Source organism: Bos grunniens, chromosome 19, assembly GCF_055505025.1.
Source record: "Bos grunniens cultivar Pamir isolate PY7600 chromosome 19, Bosgru_T2T1.0, whole genome shotgun sequence".
In the NCBI taxonomy this organism is placed as follows: Eukaryota; Metazoa; Chordata; class Mammalia; order Artiodactyla; family Bovidae; genus Bos; species Bos grunniens.
The window spans coordinates 36,322,067-36,338,733 of record NC_141183.1 but is presented as its reverse complement, the minus strand read 5'-3'; the positions used below and the strand labels follow the sequence as shown (position 1 = coordinate 36,338,733).

The following is a 16,667-nucleotide window of genomic DNA, read 5'->3' as shown; positions in this document are numbered from 1 at the left end:
ATTTAAGACTGCTTCCACTTTGGAAAGAAAACCGTCAGACAGATACAAGGTGGTGGGCTGGTGACTCCGTTAACTAGTGAGCAAATGCAAACTGGAAAAGAATAGGACCTCAGGGTCCTGGGAGATGGAGATGGGGTGATGGAACAAGAGGGTGTTACTCAAGGGTCTGGGGAGAGCTAACTATGTGGGGCCAGGGAGTGTCACGGGGGGAGGGGCAGGGTTGGGTTCACCAGGAGAACACTTATGGATTAACTCTAGAAACTCCCATCCCCATCACTCTCACCAAAGGAGCTCCTGATGTCAAAAATCTCCTTTGCTTTACTCTATCCAGATCACTCTGTCTCGTCCATTTGTTCAACAAAGGTTATTGAGCACTTATCATATGAGTCAGAACCATACTGGGCATGGGGGACATAGCAATGCCCAGACAAGATGAAGTCATTTTCTACCTGGAGCTTGGAATCTAACAGGAGAGATAGACAAGTTACTGGCAAATTCTATCAGAGCAATGAGTACAATGAGAAGAAAGCACAAGGATCTTAGGGTGTAGGGGAAGAGTCCAGACCAGATTAGGGGTAGGCTGCCTGCACTTAGCAAGGCCAGATTTGGAGAAGGGTGGGAAGACTTTCAAGAAGAGTGAATAGTCATGCAAAGGCTCAGAGGAGAGAGAGAACCAGAATGTTGGGGGGCTTTCCTCTGCTGAGAGGTTGATGTGGTCAGGGAGAAGGGGAAAAGCTCAGTGATCTCAGGGATCAGGGCAGAAAGGGAGAAGGCAGAGGCACCAGGATGGTTCCTGCAGAAGGATGGGTCCTACCTGTCTGCCAAACCCAAGGTGGGGGAGGGGAGGTTGGCCACCGGGCCGCCCTCTCTGCTTGTCCTCCTGGTTCTCTGCCCTTTGGGGAAAAACTTGGCTCTGGTGGTGTGAATGTGCTCATCTTTCTCGGATGCAGAGCCTGCAGGGCCAGGCAGAAGTTGGGGAAAGGCAGATGGAGAGGGTGGAGGGGGTGGTGCTCTGGGCCTCCAAGTTTAAGTGTTAGCTGGATGCCCCATCTCAGCCTGGAGGCAGGCCTCCAGAGGCAGAGTGAGAATCATCAGGCTCTGCTCCTCCAAACCGCATCATCTTTATTGGCAAAGGTTGGGGAGGAGAGACGCTTAACTCCAAAAATAAGAAACAAAGGGGGATAAAGAGGCCTCTGATTTCCTGGGGTTTTTCCAAGTCAAAGACAAAGGTGGGTGGAGCCTCTGCCTCTGGTTTCCTGCTGGAGCACAGAGCGAACCAGGCCAAGAGTTCAGTCAGGAGCGCCCCCTCCTCAGTCTCCTTTCCATCCCACGCCAAGGATGGCAGGGCAGCCTCTCTCCCCTGAGCCAATGGTCAGAGTCTCTTCCTTGAGTTCCCTCTTTTTTCTCTCTCACCTTTTCCCAGCCTCTTTACACCTCGGGTTGGTTCTGTCACTCCCCTGTTAAAACTTTTCAGGGGGTACCAAAGCCCTAAGGAAAGGCCTGAGCTGACCGCATTCTGCAAGGCCCTGCAGACTGAACCCAACTAGGTCAGGGATCGTGCCAGCTTGTTCACTTGGGTCCCCAGAACCTGGCACAGTGAAAGCCTGCTGGAAGGATGATCTGACACCTAGTTTGGCTTCTGCCAGCCTCTCCGGCTGCATCGGCCTTCATATCCCACCATGTGCTCTACATGCATATATTAATTCATTCAATACCCAGAGGACTTCCAGTGCACCCAGATCTGTGAGGACACTGGACATCCAGAGGAAAATCAGGTTTCACCTGCTCTTTCCTGAAGATGCTCATGGAACTGCTGTTTCTCCCATCAAGAAATTGGAAAAGGGACTTCCCTGGTGGTCCAGTGGTTACGAATCTGCTTGCCGATGGAGGGGACACAGGTTCGATCTCTGTGCCGGGAAGATCCCACATGCCACAGGGTAACTAAGCCCACTGGCCACAACTACTGAGCCTGTGCTCTATAATTTGCGAGACTTAGAGCCCATGCTCTGCAATGAGAAGTCACTGCAATGAGAAGCCCAACCACCACAACTAGAGAGTAGCCCCCTCTCTCAGCAACTAGAGAAAGCCCTCCCGCAGCAACAAAGACCCAGTACAGCTAAAAATAAATGAAAATTTGGGAAAAAAGAAAAACCCCAACCAAACAAAAAAATGTTGAGTGAAAGAAACCAAATGCAAACAGTAAAGTGTGTGATTCTGTTGACTGAAAGGTCAAGAGCAGGCAGAAACCATCTCTGGGTTTTAGAAATGGGAATAGTAATAGCTGGGGAATTCCCTGGAGATCTAGCAGTCAGGACTCCACACTTTTCACCGCCCAGGGCTTGGCAGTTAGACTGAGCAGACTTCTTCATAGACAATATGCACTGTACCTATTATAGGCCTACATTGTCCCAGGTACCTTAGGACACCTGACAGATCCAGCCCCTCCCGTGTGGAGCCAGTCCATAATAAATCAGAGATGAGACATGTGCAGGGAACAATCACATCTGTTATCTGCCCTGGTGGGAGGGCAAGAGAGCTGGCAAGAAAACCACAGAACTGTGAACTACGATTTTCCCATCGATGCTGGAATTTTCCATGATTACCAAGGTGAGGGGGCTTTGCCCCTCACGGAACTCTGCAGACTACATTTGCTATGCTCACACATCTATCCCTGGGACAGAAGGACGTAGGCCAGATGGCCTAAGACTGGTCCTGAGACCCGTGAGGGAAAGGGAGAGGGCATACTCCTTCTCAGAGCCTTCTTGGAGCCAGACTATGTCTCCGCCCCACAGGGCAAGCAGAAGTGTACAGAACCCTGGTGTCAGCAGAGGTAACAGGTGGGAGGGGCCAGAAGGAGGCCAGGAAGTGCCAGAGATGGGAAGTTGTGCCCTGAGGTATGGAGCGCTGCCCTGGATCACCAAGACCAGGTACCAAGCTGGAATTGGGCTGAGGAGCCACTCAGAAGCTGTCTCCACCCCACTTGCTCCAGAGCCCCCTACATGTTCCACCTTGGGGAGCTCCCCAAAAGGTCCATTTCGGGGGCAGCACATGAGACCGGGAAAGGACACTCAGAGCAGGGGGAAAGGCCAAGGGCTTTAATCTTAGAGACTCCGTGCGGTCGGTCTGGAGCTGACTACCTGCGCGACCATCAACACCTCGGTCGTGGCGCCATTTCACAGCCCAGAAAGCTGCTCCAGGCCGGCTTTCTGCATCAGAGTGCCATGAAGCCCTCTCAGGGACTCTGTCCTGTTTAGCTTTATCCCCGGGCCCTGGGCGGGTCTCTCTACCAGGGGTTATTCATTTCGTGGGTGGGGCGCTGGTTGAGGGAGGTGGAGGATTCGGTTGAAGTGGGCACGGGGCAGGGGTGAAGGGGGAACGAGACACCGATGAGGAAGTCTGGGAAGGGGTGAGAAGTTCTTTGGAGAAGTCTGAAAAGAGGGCGGGAAGGTGGAGAGAGGGTGGGAAGGGGGCGAGCAAAGGACCTGCGAAGGGAGACCCCCCAGGGTCTGGCCTGGCTGGCCGGCCGCCAGCACCAACCCCCACCTCATCCACCCCCTCACCCGCCCCCCGCCACCACCTCATCCCTCGGGGAACCCGGGCCAAGCCGCCAGGCCCCGCCCCGCGGCTTCGGTCCTGCCCTCCCCGGGATTTAGTCCCGGCAGCCTGGGCGGCTCCCCAGCCGCTGCTTCCGCCTTCGCCAGGTGAGGGTCCGAAGAGGCAGGGGCTCTGGGGGCCGGGCTGGCGGGGCGGCCTTCGTTTGGGGGCGCGTCCGGGGGTGCGAGCCTCCCCTCCCCGGTCCTTCTCTTCCGCGGCCACGTCTCCTCCTGTCCCCCATCTCGTGCTGTCCGTCCACTTCTCACCTGGCCACTGGTCCGGATGTGCTTAGCACCCTGAACTTTCTCCTCCCCCCGCCCCTGCTGTGGCCCGCGGTTCCTCGCCACTTCCGAGCGTCCCTCGGGACCCAGCCTGGGGCCCTTCGCTTCCTCCGGGCTTAACTAAGTAGGGGTGGGAGGGGGGCAGGTGTGTGTGAGGGAGAGTGTGCGCAGACAGCCGGCACCGAGAGCCTTATTGAATAAAGACTGGTGGAGTTGCCTGGGACTCCCGTGTGCCAGCCGGGCTCTGTCTCGGGATCTGAGCTCAGGTGGGTGGGGAGGGGACTGTGTACCTGGCAGCCTGGGTGTCTCTGAGCAGTACCTGAGGTTTACCGCCCGTCACAAATGCCCGATTTGATTTCACATGTTGCTGCCTAGGGTGTGGAAGAGGCAATGACTCTGGGCAGAGGGGGCAGCCTACCGGCATATCTCAGGTACATGTGGACACCAAAGCTTGATGTCTTGTGTGTTGTGTGGACCTAGGTGTCTCACACGTGAGGGCCGGTGAATCTTGAAGGCAGTAAACTCAACATGTCTCAAGGGGGTGTGTGAGGGGTACGTGGCAGGAAGCCTGGTGTCTTGCGGCAGCTAATATATGCCTCAGCTGGGAGTGGACATGTATCATGTGTCTCTGGTGTCTTTTGCATCATATCTCTAGGGGATCTATAGGTGTGATGTGTGTGTCTGTTGTACCTCTGTGTCTGAAGTGTGGTTAGTGTATCTGGGCATCTCTGGAGTGTATGTGGTGGATCAGAATGTCTCCGGTGTACCTGAGTGGGTGTGTACAAGGGTGCACCCCAAGTCTAAGAGGCAGTATATCTGGGTGGCCTAGGGGTACAGGCAGGGCTTCCCAGGTGGCACTAGAGGTAAAGAACCCACCTGCCAATGCAGAAGACATAAGAGATGCGGGTTCCATCCCTGGGTCGGGAAGATTCCCTGGAGGAGGGCATGGCAACCCACTCTTGTATTCTTGCCTGGAGAATTCCAAGGACAGAGGAGCCTGGTGGGTTACAGTCCATAGGGTTGCAAAGAGTTGGACATGACTGAAGCGACTTAGCATGCACGGGGGTACAGGCAGTGTGCCATATCTCAGAGCGGGGCCACACACCTGAAGTCTGCTAGGTGCTAAAATCTTAGGTGTGAGGAGAACGTTCTTCCTGGGTGGGGTTTGTGTGTATGAGGGGCAGGATTCCTGGCTGATCCTGAGATTCCCTCCCTCTGTACCTGAGTGTTTCTGAGGGTTTGCGGGTGGAACTGGCAACCATGTCTCTGGTGCCTGAGTGTCTCAGGTGACTACCCTGGACCATGTGACTGGAGGACGGGGCCTCACAGGGGTCCCTCCTCTAGACATGCTCCCCGAGGCGGGTTCCCTGTGGCTGCTGCGGCTGCTCCGAGACCTCCAGCTGGCCCAGTTTTACCGGCCCATCCTGGAGGAGCTTAACGTGACTCGGCCGGAGCACTTCGACTTTGTAAGAGCTGAAGATCTGGATGGCATTGGCATGGGCCGGCCTGGTGAGAGTCCCCTGCCACTAGGCCCTACTGTTTCCTTCCCCAGCCTGTTAGTTGCGACTCTCCTCCAACCACCACACACCCCAGCCTTCTTCTTGCTTGTAAATCCCTTGCATCCTGCTCCCTGCCGCCCCCATTACCCCATCCCTCTGATTCTGGCCTCCCTCAGCCCAACGTAGACTGGCTGAAGCTCTGAAGAGGCACCGTTCGGGGCTCAAGTCTAAGAATTGGGTCTACAAGGTGTGTGTTTTGGGGTGGGGGCAAGAGGCTTTTCAGGGCCAGCTCAGGCCTGGGTAAGGGGCAGGCTGAGTGGCAGAGAAGAGTGTAAACAGGGTTCCACACACCTGATTTCCCATCCTTGTTTCAGATCCTTGGGGGCTTTGCCTCTGGGCAAAAGGAGACCACCCCACCCTCAGATAGCCTTCCATCCCTCCCTGAGCCAGATGGGAGACTCAAGTGTCTGATCCCAAACCAGGCTGTGTGCCGAGGGGAGCTTTTGGGCTCCGGTTGCTTTGGCATGGTGCACCGAGGGCTGTGGACACTACCCAGCGGCCAGACTGTGAGTGTCCAGGGAGCCTACTTCATTCTGGGATCTTGGGCCAGCTGCCCCCTCTCTGAGGGCCCTCTCTGCTCTGGCCTTGGCTTAACTGTTTGCTCCCGTGCCTGACGGTGCTTCCCCCCACGCCCAGGTCCCAGTGGCTGTCAAGTCCCTCCGGGTGGGTCCCGAAGGTCCCGAGGGCACTGAGCTAGAGGACTTCCTGAGAGAAGTGTCTGTCATGATGAACTTGGAGCATCCACACGTGCTGCGTCTGCACGGCCTTGTACTGGGTCAGCCTCTGCAGATGGTGAGCAAACCCCGACGCTGGTACCTGGGACAGTCCCCGGGCCGATGGGCTACAGGAGAATGAGCGCTAGGGTCTCATGGGGCCAGACCACCGCTCACACCGACATGTTCCTGCAGGTGATGGAGCTGGCGCCCCTGGGCTCCCTGCACGCGCGTCTGACGGCCCCAGCCCCCACGCCCCCGCTGGCCCTGGCCTTGCTCTGCCTCTTCCTGCGGCAGGTGGCGGGGGCCATGGCGTACCTGGGGGCCCGTGGGCTGGTCCACCGAGACCTGGCCACGCGCAACCTGCTGCTGGCTTCACCGCGCACCATCAAGGTGGCTGACTTCGGGCTGGTGCGACCGCTGGGCGGCGCCCGGGGCCGCTACATCATGGGCGGGCCCCGACGCATCCCCTTCGCCTGGTGAGAACCTGGGCGGAGGGGCAGGATCTCGGGGCAGGAGCCGAGGGGGTGGTCCTCTGAGGGAGGCGGGGACTAGAGGAGTCTTCCGGTCTGGAAGGGCCGAGAAAGGAGGACTTTGGAAGGAACGCAGGACGGCAGGCCGCATTAAGGGGGCGTGCCCAGTGGCAGGTGGGCGCTCCAGGCGCACACCCTGCGCACACGTCCGGCCCCCTTCAGCTCCGCTTCCGCAGGTGTGCGCCCGAGAGCCTGCGCCACGGGGCTTTCTCGTCTGCCTCGGACGTGTGGATGTATGGGGTGACGCTGTGGGAGATGTTCGCTGGGGGCGAGGAGCCCTGGGCCGGGGTCCCGCCATACCTCATCCTGCAACGGCTGGAGAAGGACCGAGCCCGCCTGCCCAAGCCTCCTCTCTGCTCCAGGGCCCTCTACACCCTGGCCTTGCGCTGCTGGGCCTCCCACCCTGCTGACCGGCCCACCTTTTCCGACCTAGAGGGGCTGCTTCAAGAGGTGGGAGCTCCTGCCTCCCCGGAAACCCCGTCTCTCTTGCGTCTGCTTCCTTTCCCAGGGTCCCATGCACAAGATGGATGTATACTGACTCCCAGTTTGGGGTCTGGGACCTGACTCTACAGAGCAGATTCATTCCCCACCTTTAGGGTCCTCAGAGCCCCAGGGAGACAGCTGGGGTCTAGTTTCTGCTGGCTGGGGGCTGGGGAAGAGAGAGGGGAGCCCAGAGCGGCAGGATGCAGTGGGTGTTTGACAGGCAGAGGAAAGGTTCAGCGTGGGAGGGGGAAGTACAGTGACCAAGGTGGCAGAGGCACTTTGGGGGCGCACCAAGGAGGGACTTATAAGACAGGGTAAATAACCGGTGCTAGCACTGAGAGCGCTTGGTATGTGTAAGATACTGTACTAAGTGCTCTCCATGTATCCTGATGCATCTTCACTCATTCAGCCCTCACAACAACCCAGCTCGATCTTAGGGAGGGGGCAGTTAAGACACTGACAGTTTAAGTGATTTGCCTAAGGTCACACAGGAAGTGGAGGAATGGAGAGCTGCACCAGTCACTGACTGCAGAGCTGTGCCCTAAATCACTATATACTCTAACATTAAAGGAGTTTAGTCCTTAACTCTGAGGACATCTGGGGGCCACGTAAGGGTTGTGAGCAGGAAAGTTACAAGCCATCCTTATATATATATGTCACTCTGGTTTCCTTGGTAGTGTTAGTGGTAAAGAACCCGCCTGCCATGCAGGTGACGTAAGAGACATGGGTTCTATCCCTGGGTTGGGGAAATCCCTGGAGGAGGGCATGGCAACCCACTCCAGTATTCTTGCCTGGAGAACCCCATGGACAGAGGAGCCTGGTGGGCTACAGTCCGTGGGGTTGCAAAGAGTTGAATACAACTGAAACGACTTAGCATAGCACATACTGAGGTGTGGTGCAAGAATGGATTAGAAGGATGAGACTGAAGATGGGAAGACCAGTAGACTGCAGTGACTGTGAAGCAGAAGTGAGAGGAAGAGGTCTGGATGAAGGTGGAGGCAGTGGTGCTACAGAGAAGTGGAGAATTCCCAGAGGTGCTTGGGAGGCAGATCTGATGGGCCTGGGTATGGAGTGAAAGTGTACAGGGTGACTCTCCCCTTGGCCCCCTAGATAGAGGCAGGGTCCCCTTTTGTTGCTTCCTGACCCCTGGGCTGTGTCCAGCTTGGCATGGAATCCAGGTCTGCCTCCACTGGATTACAACCAAGAGACAGGGACCATTCCCCCCTGGGCCCAGGACACACCTGGTAGGGGTTTGCTTGATGGGTGCATGAACAGTCTCTCCTCTGTTCCCATGACATTACCCTTGTGACTCATGCCATAAGCCCACCCACCCTTTCTTCCTGTCTCTACAGGCCTGGCCTCCTGAGGGACGTTGTGTGAGGGAGGTCATGGAGGCCGGTGCTCTGAGGATGGAGCCTGGTGACCCCATCACTATCATTGAGGGCAGGTGAGGGTCTCATGCCTCCCACCCAGCCCCAGGAGGACACTCTTCCAACCCTCCTGATGCTGGTCCCAGCTCAGCTTCCCCCCAGTTCCTTGAACCCCAGGCCTGTGCCTCCTCTCCCCGCCCCAAGCGCTCTACCACAGTCCTGGCCTCCCCCCCTAGAGCCACCGCTGGCCTATAGAGCCCTTTTGTATTAAAGAGAAAAAAGCATCCCTTCCTCCAGGCAGATGTGGCTCCGTAGCGCACAGCTTGTGAGCTGAATGTGGACTGGGGCCCAGCCCCCACTGTCCCCTGGCTCCCAGCCCTTTCACCTCTTCCCACAGCCCTGACTCCACAACCTGGAAGGGCCAGAACGGTCGCACGTTCAAAGTGGGCAGCTTTCCAGCCTCAGCGGTGACACTGGTAGACCCACCAGCCACCCGCCCCATCCTCAGAGGCACCCCTGCCCGGGTAGAGCGACACCAGAGAAACGCAGATGGGTAAGGACATGAAAGAGTTGGGGCCAGAGCTAGGCTAGGGAACCAACCAAGCCCAGCAACTTTTCTGGAAGGGGAGCCTGTGGGGGAGGTGAAGGTGGAGGGGAGAAGGGTGAAGTTGGAGGGAGGTGGGTAAAGATGGAGGGGAGGCTGGACGTGCCTCAGGTCTCAGCCTGCCTGGAGGCCCCAGAGAGGGGAAGGTGGAGGGGAAGCGGTAAAGGTGGAGGGGAGGTTGGACGTGCCTCAGGTCTCAGCCTGCTTGGAGGCCCCAGAGATTCTTTGGGGGAGGGCACTGCTCTCTGGGGTGGGGGTGGAGAATGAACTGGAACACTCTCCAACAGGGACAGAGGGAAGGCAAAGCTTCAGGATGCCCCTCAGGCTCGGGGCCAGAGAAGGAATGTGGCTATGCAGAGGACTAAAGGTGGGCATGGCGGTGGGGACAGCCTGCGGTGTCTCCCAGGAGGTCTGGAATCACCCTCCAACAGTGCCCCTTGCTCTGATTGTATCTGTGATCTCCCCACCTATCGTGTCCTGCCCTTCCTCTGCCTGCTGACATGCTGGCTGGACTTTGGGCAGCATCTCCCCCCTGCAGCCCTGGGCCGCTCTCTGGGCCCCCTGGCTGCCTGGATATGGGCATCCATCCTGCACATCTGGGTTCTGGTCCGCCTGGACAGAGGACCACCCCGAGGACAGCACAGATAGCCAGAGAAAGAAGGCAGCTGGGCTTCCTCTCAAGTTGTGGTTTCTTTCTCAAATATGCAGGCATTTCCAAGAGTCTGGAGTCGGTTCTTTCCCTGGGTCCCCGCCCCACAGGAGGCGGGTCGAGCCCCCCTGAACTTCGACATGCCAGAACTGGGCCCCAGGGACCCCCAAGCCGGTCACCCCGCCTTCCCATGGCCACCAGCTCTTCCCAGCCTTCCAGGGAGCGGCCTCCCTGGCCCAAAAGAGAATCCCCCCAGAGTCACCCCGTAGGAGCACCTGGAGCCAGCAAAGCCGCCATCCCCTCCGGAGGACCCTTGTCTGACCCTGAGCTGCAGAGGAGGGTTATGGAGGTGAGGTCTCCCTGAAGTGGCCCGGTGTCCAGAGGGGCTACAGACTGGGGAAGGGGCCTAAGTGAGGCTTCGTCCCCGGCAGGTGGAGCTGAGTGTGCACGGAGTCACCCACCAGGAGTGCCAGGCTGCTCTAAGAGCCACCGGGGGAGATGTGGTTTCTGCCATACGGAACCTCAAGGTAAAGTCCGACCCTTCCCCTGGTTCCCGCCCTTCCTGGCCCTGCTGTCTGGCAGTCAACTGCCTATCCTCCCACCCCCACAGGTAGAGCAGCTTTTCTACCTCAGTAGCTGGTCCAGAGCGGACTGCCGGCGCATCCTGGAGCGTTACCAGTGGGACCTCTCGGCCGCCAGCCGCTATGTCCTGGCCCGGCCCTGAGCTTTGTTCCTTTGGGCACAGACACCAGACAGACCAAGGGCCTGGCCACATGAGACCAGGCAGAAGCAGAACAAGGTCCCAACAGGCCTGTGATAGGTACAGGAGGAGCCCAGCATCGGGCACTGGTGTCTCCTCACCTGCCCCTTGGCCTCTGAGGGCACAAACTCCCTTGGCCATAGGAGGATCTAGTCCACTCTGCCCAACAAGAGGGCATACTTGGAAGAGCGGAGCTGTGCCACATCATACCCACAGGAAGCTTCTGTCACTACAGAAAATGAGCACAAGGCCATTCTGGGTCACGGGAGAAGCCATCCTGAACTGCCATCAGCTACCACACTGGGCTCTGTGGGGGCAGCCATCTTGGATGACTTGGGGAATATAGCCTCAGCTGCCTTGGCGTGGTCTGGGGCCATCATGGGTGATGAAAGGGGCTCTCTTAGACTCAAGGACACATGATCTTGGCAGTGTGGATTATGAGATGGGCCAGACCCTGCCCATCCCAGCTGTCATATTTCCCTTTGTCTCTTCCCACACCCAACTCTCTCTCCTGCCCTCTCCTATCACATACATCTTCCACTGTGCAAAAAGTTACAAAGTTTATATGAATGTAACATAAAAAGATACAGCTTCCTTCCTGGGACAAGGGAAGGAACAGGTGGTTAAGGCACAGGAAGTTGCAGCAAGCACCAGCTGAGGGAGAGGAAGTTGGCACTGGGGTCCTGGCCCTAGTGGGGAGGTAGGATGCCCTCAGAGTGCCATCGTCTGAGGCTGAATGAATTGGCCAAGCTGATGCAGGGAAAGGGTGGCCAGGTCTGCCATCTTTGGTGCCTTTCCCACCTCCAGCCCTGTCAGAAAACCCGAGTCCTGCATTCTAAGGCCTCATTTGGAGCAGAGACCCTGGAAGGGATTGGGAAGAAGTGGGTAGGGAACATTTGAAAGCCGATATGCCTGCATGCTGAGGGACCACTGGAGATGTGGGAAGTAGCAGGAGAAGGGCTCTCATACATACCCTTCTGTAGGGGCCACGGGTGAAGGAGGCCAGGGGAGCAGGGGAGGGATGGGGCACCAAGCCCCCAGCCTCTCAGGCTTCCCTGTCTCTCGCCTGCAGTGTACACGGAGGAAAGGGGCTGCCTCTGAGCAGGGGCCAGGGCGAGTGACCATCCTGAATTCTGGTTGAGTTGATGGTCTCCTCACCCAGAGAAGGCCTCTAACTGGTGATGGCAGAGGGTCCAGCGCCTCCTCGCTTCTCGAAGAACATGTAGTCCTGAGGGGAGGGCATGGTCAGCAGGATATCTGGCTGGGCCACCCTGGCTCAGCTATTACAACCCAGGTCTGGAACCCCAAACCCTTAAAGACTCTGTCCCTGAACCTCTCCTAGCAGGAGGCCAAGAAGCACTCAGAACCTCTGAGTGAGAGCAGAAGGGGTAGTTGGGGGAGGAGCAAGGGCCGCCGACTCACAATGAGGAACGTGGCTCCGAGCAGCACAGCCTTCACCCTCACGTCCAGGTCCAGCGGGAACTGCAGGCCGAAGTCATCTGTGTCAGTGAGGGCTTCTCGGAGCAGGCCCCCCCACTGTTTGCTGATGCGGCCCACACTGCGGGATTCGTCTGGGGTCTTCACCTGGCAGGAAAGAGGGAGGAAGGGAGATCCCACGTGGAAGGGGTGTGCCTGATCTCATCTGTCTCCAGTCCCACTTCCACAGTCCCTGGTTATGAACTGTGCAGGCTGTACACATAGTGAATCCTCCCAAAGCCTTTGGGTTCCATGTGACATCGGGACACTGAGCCACCCGAAGTTACCTTGTGAGTCCACAAGAAAAATCGGGATGGCAACTTGGATCTGTGGCTCTTGAAAGGCCACCCATGATTACTAAACATCAGTGTTGGGAGAAACAGAAGCACAATACAATCTAATCTCCTTAGCGGATGGCCAGTTGCTAGGTTTGTTTTGGTTACCAAAGTCCTTGCCACCAACGGTTGGTGCAGTTTGTGCCCTGTACAGAGTAGCCTGGCCAGAGGGGCTAAAAGAGGCTGCTAAATGCCTGATTGTGCTCAGCCAACCAGGCTCCTAGATGGCCCAGAGGGGTGTCCTCTCATCTGCAAGGTAGTGAGGGCTCTGTCTAGTGCAGCATGCAAGCCTCATCCTGGGTGGATACAAGTCCATCCAGTGGGAGGAGGGGGCAGTAGAAAGTGGCCTCTGAGGACCAGGGTCTTCACTGGCCTCTCTGAGCCCAGCAGCAACAGGCCCTGCCAATCTGGGTGGTAATTCACAGTGGCCACCTGGACTTTATCCTCCGCTCATTCTCCTGTGGCTAGAACTGGAGTGATGTCCTGCCCATCCCCTTCCCCAAAGATCCTACAGCCCTGGGGCACTTCCTGCAGACCAGTCCCAGGTTGGGCAGGGCCTCTCCCAGCCAGCCCTGTGGTCCCAAGGGCACAACCCCAAATGTGGACCATTCATATTGCATAAGAGGAAGACTGACCTGATGAGAACCATGCAGTCTACATACTCCCATCCAGAGATCACCAAATTATCTCTTTGCCAATGAGTTCCTATCAAAGAAGCTTTCCCCAGGTACCAAGGTGACTCAGTTTCAAAAAGTAACCTTAGGCAGAGCACCTTATCAGAAGCCTTGGAAAGTCTACCAGACTATACCTGTCGTTTCCTACCTTATCTACACATATAATTATCTCTTAAAGTATTCAAGTGCCTTTATCTTCTAGAAAAGGAGGTGCTTCCCAGGCTTTACTCTTAAATGGTCACCACTTGGATTCTCTAGGCTCCAGGTTGGTGACCAGAATGTATGGTAAGAAGGACATCACCTGGATTTCAGACTAGGGGTGAATGGGTGGACATTTGGCAAGGCAAGCCACAGGATGTTAACAAGTGAAATCAGTGCTTGTTCCAGGGCCTGGGCTCACGAACTCACACACACAGCAGCCATGTGGGCCCAGCCCAAGGCACACTCAATAATCATCCTTCACCCTAAATCCAGCCTGGCCTAAGATTATTTTTCTCTCCCTCAACATAAGGTTGCAGATTGCAATCAGCATTGGCCCTTAAGATGAAATCCTCTCAGCCATGTTTTCATAAGACCCTGGTCCATCTTATTTTTGAGTAGAGGAAAGCCAGCAATGTGGTAGGCATCACAGCAGGTTTGGATTAATGAGCTCTTGACTATCCTGCCTCATGAATGCCTTGGTTTATGAAGGTCCCAGGAATCTCCCCTTATTCCTGATACCTCAAAGTTGGTGTCTGTGCCACAGCCACACGTCCAGCAGGGCCCCACCACTCTCAGGAGGGTCTGGCGGTCAGCGTCCTGAATGGAGAACTTGGGGATGAAAGGATGCCAGGTCTGTAGAACATGGCCAATGGTGGTGCCCGGTGGAGCCTGGACTTCCATCTGGAGTGGGAAACAGACAGAATCACTGCCAGCCAGGTACCCTGGCCCCCAAACTCTCAGCAGTCTAGCTCTATCATCTGTTTCCCCTCATGAGACCTCCCATCCCCATTCACTAGACCACCTGTCTTCCCTCTCACTAGGCCTCCCATCCCACCTGCTGCTGGCCAACTCCAATCAGAAGACGATCTCATCCCATGCCTCACCTAAGTTCTGCCGCCATCACTGGCCAGCCCCTTATCCAAGTTTCTCTCTGGGCTCAGCCTTCTCCACTCACCTCCTGGAGGCCACACGGACAGCAGCTGCAGCCACAGTGGAGGGGGCGGAGCAGGCGCAGCACCTCTCTGTCCCCGGGGTCCACCAGGCGAACCCGCAGGGGCCGGCGGGCACCACAGCACAGCCGGGCACAGCAGTTGCTCTCCTCCGCCGCCTGACCCAGGGGTTGTCCAGCCCCGGAGCGCAGTTCGTAGCGGTTACAGGTCTCCCAGCCCAAGACCGCTGCCAAGGGGTGACATGCTGAGGCTCCGACACCAGCGCCTGCCCCAGAGCCCACTATTTGCCCCCGTGATGAGGCCCAACCTATTCCTCCTTCCACTCACTTTCCACTGGCTCAGCCTTCTGGTGAATCAAGATCTGATCAATCTGGAAAGACAGTGGGGGCCAGGCGGACATCAGCTGGCCGGCCTAGTCGCCTGGGCCCCTCCCTGCCACTCCTCCCTTCCTTCCTCCCTCCCTCCCTCCCACTCACCTGCACCAGGAATTCGAGGCCAGAAGGCACCCCTGGCAATGGCAAGAAGGGGGCAGCTGGTCCCGGGGCCCCAGGGCCAGGCGAGGGGAAGAGAGCAAAGCCCGGCGCAGGGGCAGGCACGTGGACAGGCACTGGTGCCTGCCCGGGCCCGGACACCTGGCTGGGCCCAGGCCCAGGATGCAGTGCCGGCTCCGGGTATCCAGCAGTCACAGGGTAGGGAGGTGGGGGCGAAGGGGCATAGCCTTTGGGGGGCAAGTAGCCTGTGGGGGGGACAAGAGTAGGTTAGAAGGGGTCCCTGACTTCATCCCTTTACCCCTTGGCCCACAGGCCGCGAGGCTGCGGGGAAAATGTGATGAGAAGAGAATGAGAAAGATGGGGCGGGGGAGCAGGGCGGCGGCTTCTCGGGGAGGAAGGGAGGGGCCCCACACAGCCAGTCCGAGCACATTCCCGGAGGATGCGTCTGACACCGAGCTACCAAGTCCGTGGGGGGATAACGGAGACCCTCGACCTTGCGCCCACTTACCTGCCATGGGAGAGGGGCGAGGATTCGCGGGATGTCTGTGTCCCAGAGGTTTAGTTCTAGAAGTGGAGGCAAGCTCGAAGACAGCAGACAGACACAAAGACAGACACAAAGACCGACAGGCAAACGCGGAGAGGCAGCTGCGCCCAGCGCCGGCCCAGGGTCTCTAGGGCGGCGCGTCTGACTCGGGGAGAAACCGAAAGTGTCAGCGGGCAAGGCGGGGGCGCTGGGACCCTGGATTCCCGCAGGGGCCCCAGTACCGCCCCCTCCCTTTGTTCTCCCATTCTCCGCGTAGGCGGCTATTGGCAGACGGCAGGACAGATGGGCCTGCAGTCAGACCGACGACCCGACCTCGAAAGAGGTCTCCTGACCCCTCTGTTCCCCCTGCTCACCTGAAGCCCCTAGAATAGCCCGGGTGCCCAGCACTCGGCGGCCCAAGGAGCTAGTGGAGGCGGGCCCAGAGGTGACTCCGCCCCCGACCCGTCCAGGCCCCGCCCCTCCCGGCCAGAGCGGCGCGCCTGCGCAGAAAGAATGCCTGCTTGCTTTCCTGTGGGGCCGCAGAGCTCAGGCCACCCACTCCGTGGCTTGGCGGGCGTCCCCGCCCTTTCCGCTCGGATGCTGAAGCTCGCCTGGGAGGGCAGCCGGGTGAGACCTAGACCTGCGACCCCCGCCAGTTCTGCGGGCGGAGAGTGACCAGTGACCCTTAGTGGGAGCGAGGGCCGCTCGCGCGGCGCTGGACCCCAGGCTCCTCCTCCTGAGGGCGGTTCGGTCCTCGCTGACGCAGCCGAGCACCCTATACTCTCACCCATTGGCTTTTCCGACTGGCTACTGGCTCCCCTTCTGCCTCCTTGGGGCTACCTTGCCCGTCTTCTCTACCTGACGCAGCAGTGACCCACACGGACACTTTGCTATTACAATACTTCCTTCAGGCGCCCCCAGCCACGCGACAGGCCGCCAGACAGTGTCAGTAACGAGCGTGTGAGAGGCGAGGCTCAGGAGGCTGAGTAGGCAGCCCGGACGCAGGCAGGCCTTGCCCAACAGGCACCATTTCCTCGGCTTGGAGTCCTGAGCCCAGGCCAGGAGGTGTGAGGGGGTCCTGCGCCTTGGGGGCCTAAAGGCTTAGTGGCAAGAAATGCCCTTTTAGATAAGAATCGGGGCCACGTGCGCAGAAGGCCTTGTGGGAGCTGGGCTTTGGCCCCCCAGGGCAGCAGGAGCCCACTGATTTTCCGACTACGGAGGGAAGTCAGCTATTTTAGAAAACCATTTAAACTTCGTGGTAGAGAACAGAGGCACCTAAGACTGGGTTGTTGCCAGTAGTCTGGGGGAGGGGATAGCTGTGATAGTGTAGACAGACGGGAAGCGGCAGACTTTGGCTATATTTAGACAATAATAAGAGAACTTGCTTGAGAGGTGAGATGCGGAGGTGAGGAGTCCAGGATGACTTCTGTTGCCTGTCTGGTGACCAGGCAGATGGGGGTCTCACCCAGCA

At 57.9% G+C, this 16,667-nt stretch overlaps 2 protein-coding genes across 12 annotated transcripts; one reads left to right on the top strand and one right to left on the bottom strand.

Moving 5' to 3' along the window:
- Window positions 1-2,870: 2,870 nt before the first annotated feature.
- On the top strand, window positions 2,871-11,131 carry TNK1 (tyrosine kinase non receptor 1). Of its 9 annotated transcripts, none has more exons than XM_086359206.1 (13): window positions 2,871-2,927; window positions 5,220-5,384; window positions 5,551-5,621; window positions 5,749-5,940; window positions 6,071-6,226; window positions 6,343-6,626; window positions 6,857-7,130; window positions 8,516-8,610; window positions 8,931-9,086; window positions 9,425-9,504; window positions 9,846-10,135; window positions 10,218-10,313; window positions 10,397-11,131. In XM_086359206.1, the coding sequence occupies exons 1-13, from the start codon at window positions 2,897-2,899 to the stop codon at window positions 10,508-10,510; spliced, it is 2,004 nt and encodes a 667-aa protein (XP_086215332.1). In that variant the 5' UTR covers window positions 2,871-2,896; the 3' UTR covers window positions 10,511-11,131. The 9 variants fall into 9 exon arrangements, with proteins under 9 accessions (XP_086215332.1, XP_086215336.1, XP_086215339.1 ...); XM_086359207.1 differs by lacking the exon at window positions 2,871-2,927 and adding an exon at window positions 3,569-3,701; XM_086359209.1 differs by lacking the exon at window positions 2,871-2,927 and adding an exon at window positions 3,937-4,141.
- Window positions 11,094-15,940, bottom strand: PLSCR3 (phospholipid scramblase 3). Of its 3 annotated transcripts, none has more exons than XM_086359245.1 (8): window positions 15,571-15,940; window positions 15,182-15,362; window positions 14,659-14,918; window positions 14,510-14,552; window positions 14,188-14,408; window positions 13,752-13,913; window positions 11,969-12,130; window positions 11,094-11,774 (listed from the first exon to the last, which is right to left on the bottom strand). In XM_086359245.1, the coding sequence occupies exons 2-8, from the start codon at window positions 15,186-15,188 to the stop codon at window positions 11,718-11,720; spliced, it is 912 nt and encodes a 303-aa protein (XP_086215371.1). In that variant the 5' UTR covers window positions 15,189-15,362; window positions 15,571-15,940; the 3' UTR covers window positions 11,094-11,717. The 3 variants fall into 3 exon arrangements, with proteins under 3 accessions (XP_086215371.1, XP_086215370.1, XP_086215369.1); XM_086359244.1 differs by having other exon boundaries at window positions 15,182-15,358; XM_086359243.1 differs by having other exon boundaries at window positions 15,182-15,940.
- Window positions 15,941-16,667: the final 727 nt, after the last annotated feature.